This window comes from Lathyrus oleraceus, chromosome 3 (assembly GCF_024323335.1).
Source record: "Lathyrus oleraceus cultivar Zhongwan6 chromosome 3, CAAS_Psat_ZW6_1.0, whole genome shotgun sequence".
In the NCBI taxonomy this organism is placed as follows: Eukaryota; Viridiplantae; Streptophyta; class Magnoliopsida; order Fabales; family Fabaceae; genus Lathyrus; species Lathyrus oleraceus.
This window is the reverse complement of record NC_066581.1, coordinates 505,716,457-505,727,165: the sequence shown is the minus strand read 5'-3', so window position 1 is coordinate 505,727,165 and position 10,709 is coordinate 505,716,457. Positions and strand designations below refer to the sequence as shown.

At 34.1% G+C, this 10,709-nt stretch overlaps 2 protein-coding genes across 2 annotated transcripts; both read left to right on the top strand.

The window, feature by feature from the left end:
* Positions 1–273: 273 nt before the first annotated feature.
* Positions 274–1,843, top strand: LOC127131860 (uncharacterized). The gene is made up of 6 exons (XM_051060751.1): positions 274–462; positions 573–611; positions 712–849; positions 1,304–1,443; positions 1,590–1,719; positions 1,826–1,843. The coding sequence occupies exons 1-6, from the start codon at positions 310–312 to the stop codon at positions 1,841–1,843; spliced, it is 618 nt and encodes a 205-aa protein (XP_050916708.1). The 5' UTR covers positions 274–309.
* A 61-nt stretch (positions 1,844–1,904) lies between these two features.
* Positions 1,905–3,441, top strand: LOC127131859 (vacuolar protein sorting-associated protein 32 homolog 2). Its single transcript, XM_051060750.1, has 5 exons — positions 1,905–2,003; positions 2,498–2,552; positions 2,656–2,741; positions 2,833–2,924; positions 3,261–3,441. Exons 1-5 carry the CDS (start codon positions 1,905–1,907, stop codon positions 3,439–3,441), a joined length of 513 nt encoding a protein of 170 aa, XP_050916707.1.
* Positions 3,442–10,709: the final 7,268 nt, after the last annotated feature.

Here is a 10,709-nt window from a genome sequence, read left to right as displayed (position 1 = left end):
CTCTCTCAACTCTCACGATATCTCCATTAACAAGCAAGTGAAAAGGATAAAAAGAAAAAAGGAGAAGCTCTTACAAAGTGTCACGACGGTGGTGAAAGGCGTGAAGAAGCTGGCCTCCCAATCCAGGTAATCGATTTTGGGATTTTAGGGTTTTGTTTGAGATTTTCCGCCTCCGATTTTCTGTTGTTGATTCCTCCTCTCTTACTGATTTGCTCTCTCTATTTATCTCCCAGCTTAGGGTTTCAAATTGGTGCCCTTGTGTTCAAAAGCGTATCTCTGCAAAATCCTCTTTGATGTTCTCTGCTAACAATGGACGGCGAAGAAGAAGATGAACAAGTGATAGCTGAAGAAGTTGAAGCCATGAAATCCGTTTATGAAAACGATTGTACCATTCTCAATTCCATTCCTCCTCACTTCCATTTATCCCTCAAACCCAGAACCGCTGATGTTTCTTCTCACCAGGTTCCCAATTTTTCTTCAAACCCCTAATTTCATTTTTTTTTAACTTTTCATAATTCTAATTCAATTATTCATTAATTAATCCCCATTTTTTAAAATAAATTTCTTTGCAGTTTGTAGAAATTGTTCTTGAGGTACATGCAACTCCACAGGTATGTTTCAGTAGATTAAGGTTATTATACTATGATTGTTGAATTCAATTATCTGTTTATAAATCAGTAGAAGCAACAAAAGCTTATGTGTTTTTTTTAGTATCCAAAAGAACCTCCTTCTGTTGCTATTGTGGATTGCAAGGGTTTGGATCAACATAGACAAAAGCATTTATTGAATCATATTCAAACTAAAGCCAACGAGCTTTCCCCTGGATTAATGCTCGTAGCTCTTTGTGAGGTAATCAATCAACTTATTGTTTTATTTATGATGGAGGTGCATTTTTTTTTATAGAATAGTATTATTCATAATTTTACTTCATATCTCTATGTTACTGTTTGTAGATAATCTTATATTCTATACTCAGGATTAGAGTCTGTTTGGATTGACGTATCTGAGTTTATTAGGTAAATTTATGGTTACTTTAGGAATTTATAAAAAACTTAAATGAAGAATATCAACCATTGAAAACTGCTTAATCTTGTGAGACTGCAGACTCATTTATTTATGGTCACTTTGTGCATCTTCCTGCTTTTATGTTTCTGTTGTGATACGTAATCTTTTGCTGTATAGTTTTGACTAAAACTTTGGATAGGGATTGAAGTCGTGGAACCTGAAAAATGAATATAGCTCGTCAAATAATGTTTTTTTGTGCAATAATGATTGATAATTGGTTATTGGTGTTTATTTGAAGGAAGCTGTAGAGAAACTCTCAGATATGAATCATCCTGATGGTGATTGTCCATTGTGCTTATTCCCATTGGTGACAGAAGAACACCAAAGTGAAACCTTGCCTTTTATGAAGTTAATGTCTTGCTTTCACTGTTTTCACAGGTAGGGTGCCTATTGATTTTATCCTTCTATTCTATTTTCATTATGTTAGATTTTTTTACGACCTTTGTGTCGTTAATTTTTTCTTGGTTTAACATTACATTTTCAATATCTAATTTTCCCTTCCAATTTCTGTTTATAATTGGCAGTGAATGTATCATTAGATGGTGGAATTGGCTTGAGAGTTCTAAACAAACAGGGTCTTCCAAATCAGATAATGCAACGGCTCGTCGTAACATGGGTATGTGTAATTGTAAAGTTGCATTTGACGATAGACATGTATAAATATAGTTTTCTTCAGTGTGAAATCATTCACTTTTACAAAGTATAGAAGCTTGAAGGACTAATAATCTAATATTCCTTGGTATGCTGTGTTTTCTTTTAGCAAATGGTTGCTTCCTAGTTGAAGATTTAAAGGGTCTAGGGATCACATTTGGACATACTGTCTTACACTATAAAGCAGTATGTCATGTTACACTGTTCAACTTTCTATTTCATGTTACATGTATCACTTTTCCATTGGTACATCAAAAGTTACTGATATAACAACAATTTTGCCAATGGTATCATACTTTTCTTCAAATGTCAATTTCTTTGTAACATGACCAAATGTGTTTTTGTATGCAACAAAACCAATATGCTGATATGAGCTGATTTGTCTAGCCAACCACTTCTCTATAACAAAATTGGAGTTCAAGTACAAGTTCAACCAATACTCCTGCTAAGTGAGTTACAAATCCAATTGGCCTTGAAGAGCTCTATGCATATTAGTTTTTAACTCCAAAAGAATCAGCGATACAAAAGTGAAACACATGAAGAATGAGTTATCAAATATTTATTCAATTGAAATCATTGATATGTGCTAGCAGTTAAGTAGGATAATTCGAATGGGCAGTGATATTTGACTTGTTTAAAACATATAATGTATTGATATAATGAATTTACCTTAGGTTCCCACCTGCGAAAAAATACAAGGATCAACACTTTATGTATTGTTTATTGGAAGTTCAAAAAGGATCGACATTTGGGTGTTGATCCTTGTATTGTTTATTGAAAGTCCAGGGCAGAAGTTGAAAAAGCCAAAGAATTCACTAAAGGAAAGAACAAAAAGGGTAGGTTCTTAAACTGAGTTTTTGTACATGTTCTTCAGTGTTTTCTGTAATCCTACTTTCCTTACTTTTAATTACGCGTGACTCGAGTTTTTGTTTTATACAGCGGCAATTCAATGTTTGAAGAGGAAGAGGTTATATGAACAGCAAATTGAGCAGCTTGGAAACTTCCAGCTGCGTATTCATGACCAGGTGCAAATGCAATCGTATTTGGTATTAGTTCAGACAATGGCTTATATTATTAATCTTCTTTTGCATCTTATGGTGGTGATTTGTGTTATAGATGATAATGTTAGAAGGTGCTAAAGCCACCACGGAAACAGTGGATGCGTTAAGAACAGGAGCCGCTGCTATGAAGGCTATGCAGAAAGCAACGTACATACTGCTATTATATGATTCTAAATCTTTAATGAGCCGTGATAATGATTTATGACATTACTATAGTCCTGTTTTAATTTGTTTATTTGAACTTATCTACTAGCATAAACATTTGTGAGACTGTTTAGAAGAAGTTGTGAAAACACCTTATGACATGTTTATAGCTGTTTTTCATCTACATCCATAAGCTCTTCAATATAGCATATGAAATTATGAATAGCTTATAGTTTGTATGTAAACAAAACACTTATATGATAAACACCTATGCTATAAGTGCTTAATTATGCTGTTCATCCAAACATGACCTAAGTTTGCTTCTGTTTCTTTTTTCAGGAATATTGACGATGTTGACAAAACCATGGATGAGATAAATGAACAGACTGAGAACATGAAGCAGATTCAAGAAGCATTGTCAACTCCAATTGGTGCAGCAGCTGACTTTGATGAGGTAATTATTTACTTATTTGTTATGTCGGTTGCAAACATGATATTTGTACCTTTTGATTGTTTATAGTGTTTTAGAGTGCTAATGCATGTCCATGACTGTTGGGATGGCTCGTAGTTTAATCATAAGAGGGCACATCACTCACAGTTCAAGGGTAATCTTGTATAGTGGACCGTAGTATTTAAACACAATTGTAATGTATAAACCCTAGACTTGATGTTAGAGAAAAATGAATATTTTTGTTAGAATAATTAATTCTACCATTTGTATTAAAACAAGGACAATATGCAGTATAATGCTATATTTAAAACATTATAAGAAAAGTCTATATATTTGACTTCTCTTAATGACATAAAACTTATGAGATAAAACCTAGTGGTTGGTGTGGTAATTTTTTATTCAACATAACATATTTAAAAAGTGGATTAAAAATAACTTATATTCCTTCACTTGAATTAATTATCATCAACGATTATTTTTTTGTTGTTGTATATTGTTGTGGGATAAAACTGAATTGAGTTTTGTTTTTGTTGTTAAATATTTGGTTAGAAACATTTGGAATTTATCCTAAAAGTATTATTGGAGACTAAGACCATTATTACTAATATAAATGGGTGTTTTCGAGTGATAATAGTTATTAGAATTTAATTCATTGTTATTTTCAGGTTAATCATCAACGTTAAATATTAAAAAAAATTAATTTTTATTTTAATTATTTATTAAATAATACAAATAGATGATAATGTAAAATTTTACACATTATCTTAAAACTGAGAGTAAAATTTATAGTGTAAAGTTTCATCATTATCACTCATAAAATTTTACAGCATATGTTGATTATTTGATACCAGTATGTAAAATGAAAAGCATGTTCCCTTAATCATTGAGTTAAATACTCGGAACTCACAATATAATATACTGTTCTGAACATACTTTTTAGAGGTCATGTTTCATCTGGTCTTGTTTTTTTTTTAACATTCTTGTCATGTAAGTTAGTATAACAGATATGTAAAATATGTTAACAAGTGGTAAGGATTTAGTTTGATGAGCTAATTGGATTGAGAAAATTGGCAGTTCTAAGAGTTTTCACTATCACCAGCAGGTGAAAGCAATTGAGTTTTCCTTCAGGCTTTGATATATATAATTTGGGTGGTGTTTATAGCGTCCTATGTATTGATGACACACTCTACAAATTTAAAAATGTCCTTTGTAACTTAGGGAGATTGGAATTGATTGGAATTGATTTAAAAATGTCCTTTAAAACAAAAGCTTCAAAAATTTTCGTATACCTTAGACAGCGCTTTTGTAAAAAACGCTGTCTAAGGGGGGGGGATTAGAAAGCGCTTTAGGCAAAAGCGCTGTCTAAGGGGGGGGGGGGGGGGGGGGGCTTAGACAGCGCTTCTTGAAAAGCGCTGTCTAAGGGGGGGCTTAGACAGCGCTTTTTGAAAAGCGCTGTCTAAGGTATACCTAAAAAAATTAAAATAGGAGGGGCTTAGACAGCGCTTTTTGAAAAGCGCTGTCTAAGGGGGGGGCTTAGACAGCGCTTTTTAAAAAGCGCTGTCTAAGGTATACCTAAAAAAATTAAAATAGGAGGGTCTTATAAAGCGCTTTTGGCCAAAGCGCTGTCTAAGGGGGGGGGGGGGGGGGGGGGCTTAGACAGCGCTTTTAAGATTTAAAAAAGCGCTGTCTAAACCTTTAGCAGCGGAGGTTTAGACAGCGCTTTAAAGCGCTGTCTAAGGCTAAAAAAAGCGCTGTCTAATGTCTTGTTTGTTGTAGTGATCAAACATATACTGCTTCGTAACACGGGTTATAGATTTCACATAGACACATGTCATCGCATGCCCACCTTCACTTAGGGTATCATCGCATCAGAATCATAATTAAAGCAATTAAAAAACATATTGCACACATACCATTTAGTCTCAACTTCAACTTCCATAACAAATAAAGAGTTTAAATAAATCAACTCAATAACCGCATCAGTTATAATACTTCAACATAAACATGACATAAGAAGTGAAAGCAAACATTCCCAACCCTATGTTACATGGTCAGAGGAAGACCCTACTGAAGAAAATGATAAACTATTAGAAGCCACTCCAAGAGCTACCTTTCACTTACTTCAGTAATGCTACTCTTGAGTATCTGCACTATGCCCACGTAAAGGCAACATTCAAACATAAGTGATGAGAATTCATTTCAATAATAAACGGTATAGAATGAAGAATAGAGTATAACATCTACACAATCACGATCAACAATATATCACATTCTCACACCCAAATCATAATCAACATCATACACGATAACATCTCCATTATCATCAACATCATACAAAACCACATCTCAATCATCGTTAACATCATATGCAACAACATCTCATCCAACAACACATCAACAACAACCAATACAAATGAAACACTTATACAATACACTCAACACCGACTCGACATGCATGTGGTACCAAATATGAACATTCAACTTCATCTAACTCCATGATCCCCACCATAGGATTGATTCCCTCTTGGAACCATAGCACACCAAAATCGCTACCATCACCATAGGTAACACTTCACTAATCCTCCAAAATAGGAATTAGCTACTTGCACCCGATCCATCATAATGGGATTGAGGATCACCAGAACTCGTTACCATCAACATAGGTAACGCTTCACTAATCCCCCATAATAGGAATTAGCTACTCGCATCTGATCCATCACCATAGGATTGAGGCTCACCAAGACTGAACTAAAGCCCGTACATAAAGATGCATGACTCTCAAATAACATGCATTAACACAACAAGGTTCACCAAAAAGATCCACACAAACATCTCATCATTTATGTATCACAGCATTCATCATGCAACAACCAACTTATATTACCACGTGAATAATATCAATAAATAGCAGCAACTCATCAACATCCTAACATCATCGACATAATAACATAATTATCACACCACAATATAACAACAATGCAATGATCCATCAATCAAACATATAAACCAATAAATTTATTAACATGGTAGGCATATGAATAATTTTCAAACATATCAACAATCACTACCATGTTATAAGTCTGAGCGTTAGCTTTCTAACACTTCAAACAACATCAAAATTGGACTTATGGAATAAAAGTTATGTTAAAAAATCGTTAGAATATGTCAACAATTCATTAACCAACGTATGAACAAAAACTTCACCAACAAAGTAGGCATACGAATAATACTCAAATAAATCACTTATCACCATCACTTTATATCTCTAAGAGTCAGCTTTCTAACGCTTTAAACCTCAACCCAAAATGACTCACGAGTTGAAAGTTATGATCAAAACCGTGCACGAAGGCATTACTAAAAAGTTGTTGTTTTTCTAAAATTTCTAATAAAGATTCTCATCTTCTTCAACCCAAAAATTTCCAAAAAATAATCAACAAAATTATTTTATCCTTGTAACAAAGTTATTTTCCTCTATTTCAGATATCCAACGATTCAAACGACACTCGATTTGGACTTACAGATCAAAAGTTATGACCAAAATGATTTTGACCGAAAAACACAAATAGAGGCTCCTGCGTTGAGCGCGGTCGTGATGGAAAGAATGCAAAATTTTATGCGTTTTTCATCGTTGGAGGCATTTCGGACCTCCAATTTCGATCCCGTAAAAACCCAAACGCTCAAAAAATTACAACCCATGCAATACTCTAATTATCTTATGTTAGTTTACAGTTTTAACACAATTAAATCATCTAATCATTGTTTTAATATTATGCATAAAACCTTAGAAATTGCAATAATGGTGGATATAGGTTCAACCATCAAAATAGAAAAACTACACGCATATAAGACACACAAAAGTTATCATGTAATCATCATATAATAATCATTATAGCATCCTAATTCAAAATCATGAATCAAAACACCCAACCCTAAGGAGGTTAAGGGTTCCTCCATTCTACCCTTCTACCATACCCTTTACTATTGGAAAAAGTTCTCACCCTTACCTGATCTCCAGCAAAAGCCCTTTGCTCTCCCTCTTTGTCTCTTTTTCTCCAATCTCACGTACTGACAAAATCTCACAAAAATCTAGCTTCTCTCCCAACTTTTGAAATATATAGTAATCTCCTTACTTTTGCTTAATTATTATTTTTGTCCAATTTAACTCTAGTTTCCCTCTTCTTACCATAAACTCTCATCAAATCCCACAATTGGCCCATACTCCTATTCTCTCCAATTTCTTATTTTATCAATAATAATAAATAAAATTCTAATTATTATAATCATTTTCTAACTTACCTTATCATCTCACCCACCCTACTATTTCTATTACACCCCAATAACACATATTCAAATAATTTATTTTAAATTGCACCAACATCTAATAATTGAATGAAACATAAAAAATCATCATGAATCACCAATAATTCAAAATAAAACAATTAATAAAATTGGGGTGTTACACTAGTCCCCTCACTGAAGTAGCACACATGCCTCTTGACACAACTCTTATGATACATGATCATATTATCAAATCAATGTGTTAAGACCCCTCTCTGATCCAGACATAAATGCATTGACAACTCAAATAATCCCATCTCTAGATTACATCACACCACAATCACAAAATGTACATTATCAATCAACAATGCAACACAATCATGCTAATAATTCATCTTAATTGTATTATATCTCAAACATGCAACAATACAAAAACATAACTCAAAACAATCCACATTCACTCTCAACATACTCCACATATTCAACATTTACATCGTTAATCAATTATAATTAACATTCTTAACATCCTAATATCATCATAAGATAACATCAACAATTACACATAATTATCATCAATTATTCATGTTATTATTGTTGAATTATAATTCCTTGTGTCGAAGCAGGTTGATCGACACAACAAGGATGTGTCGAGTTGTATTAGTGTGTCGAAGTGTCGAAGCATATTACTTCACACATGATTTCAACCTAGGCCTATTTTTAATAGTGTTAACTATTTTGGGCTTTTATAGTTTTGGGTTTTGGCATAGGGAGTAAGCTAACATAAATCTAGAAATAGAGGGAGTAACCCTTATTCTTATATGAAGAGGATAAATAACTCATAACATTGTATTCATAGAATTTTGCAGTTGCAAAGTGAATAAAGAAGTTTTCCACAGGTTGTGGGCAGAGAGAAAACTCTGCAGAAAATATTCTTCTTCTTCTCCAACGTTCTTTTCTTTCCTTCTCAATTGTTATTTTATTTTCATTGTTATTGTGTGAGTGATAACAATCTTATTCGTCAAGATTGATAGAAATTCTCTATAGGTTGTGGTGAATTTATAACATATGGTATCAAGAGCTCCTGGTTTTAGCGATTCATGGGAAGAAAATCACGATGGAAATGAATCATCCAAACGGGAATTTTCCAGCGAATCTTCTGATTCTCAAGAACAATAATTATGAGAATTGGTGCCAGCAGATGGAAGTTGTGTTCTGCTATCAATATCTTTGGGATCTTGTGAAGGAAGGAGTAACAACGCTTGCAGAAAACGTGAAGGATCAAGAAAGTGTTGCACATAAAGAATTGAAAAAGAAAGATTATAAAGATCTCTTTATAATCCATCAATGTGTTGATTTAAATAATTTTGAAAAGGTTAGTGATGTAGAATCGGCGAAAAAAGCATGGAAAATTCTGGAGAAGTCGTTTGGAGGTGCGGAGAAGGTGAAAGATGTGAGGTTACAAACTCACCAAAGGACGTATGAATCGCTTCAGATGGAAGACAATGAAAGCATAATTTATTTCTTCACTAAGGTTACAAAATTGGTGAATCAAATCAAGGTATATGGAGAAGTGTTAACATCAAGACCTGTTGTTGGAAAGATCTTGAGGTCGTTAGCTTCAAAGTTCAACCACGTGGTAATATCCATAGAAGATTCGAAATATTTGTCAAAACTGACAAAGGAAGAGCTTCAAGGGACACTTCAATTTCATGAACATAGAATGGATGAAACAACTGCAGGAAAATTGAAGAGTGATATGGCTTTGCAGGCGTAATCAACAAAAGAAAAAAAAGGTAAAGGAAGTCAGAATGGTAACAAAGGCAGATAAGACTACAACAATTCGAATGGTCAAAATCAACAAGAAGGAACCTGGTTGAATCAGAGAAAACCTTAGATCCAAGGCAACCAAAGAGGTGGTGTTGCAGGTAGAGGAATAGGTGGTGGTCAAAAGCCAGACAAGAGTAACATTTAGTGTTACAATTGTCAGAAGCATGGTCATTATTCTAGTGACTGTCCAAAAAAGAAGAAGAATTAAGAAACTTATGCAAAGTTGGCCAAACATGAAGAAGAAGAGATGTTGTTGATAGTTACAACGAGAGATGAAAAGAGATTCAAGGACCAGTGGTACTTGGACTCAAGATGATCATCACACATGTCTGGAAAAGATTGGTTTGTCAACATAAAGTCCTCAATGAAGAACATGGTGAAATTTTCAAATGACAATACTCTAGCAACTGAAGGTGTTAGTGATGTTCTGATTATGAGGAAAGATGACAAGAGGTTAGTAATTTCAAATGTGTTGTACATACCAGGCCTGAAGAGAAATTTTCTCAGCATAGGGCAGTTAGTCGAAAAGAACTACAAGGTGTCGATCAAATACAAGATGATGAGAGTTCTCGACTCAAATGGAAGGTTAATCTTGAAGGCTCCAATGTCTCAGAATAGAACCTTCAAGATTGAGCTAAATGTGATAGAGCATAAGTGCCTTGCAAAAGTAACCAACCGAGATGAATGGATATGGCATTATAGACCTGGCCATATCAATTTCAAATATATCAGAGATTTAAAGAGAATAAATATGGTTTCAGGATTACAAGAAATCGAAATTCCAAACGAAGTGTGTGAAGAATGTGTGCAGACAAAGCAACACAAGAACAACTTCAGTAAGGATGTATGAAGCAGGTCGACGACAATTCTTGAAGTCATATACTCTGATGTATGTAGTCCCATCCAAGTGGAGTCGATTGGAGGTAACACATAATTTGTTACATTCATAGATGATTTCATTCAAAAACTATAGGCTTACCTGATCAAGAAGAAAAGTGAAGTGATCGAGGTATTTTCCAAGTTTAAATCTATGGTCGAAAGACAAAGCGGTCGAAAGCTCAAGATTCCAAGGACTGATGGTGGTGGAGAATTTGTGCCAAAAGACTTCGACGCATTATGTTTGAAAGAGTGGATTGTGCATGAGGTGGTGCCACTCTACACTCCACAGCAGAATGGAGTCACAGAAAGGAAGAATATAACCATCATGAATATGGTGAGAAGTATGTTGAAAG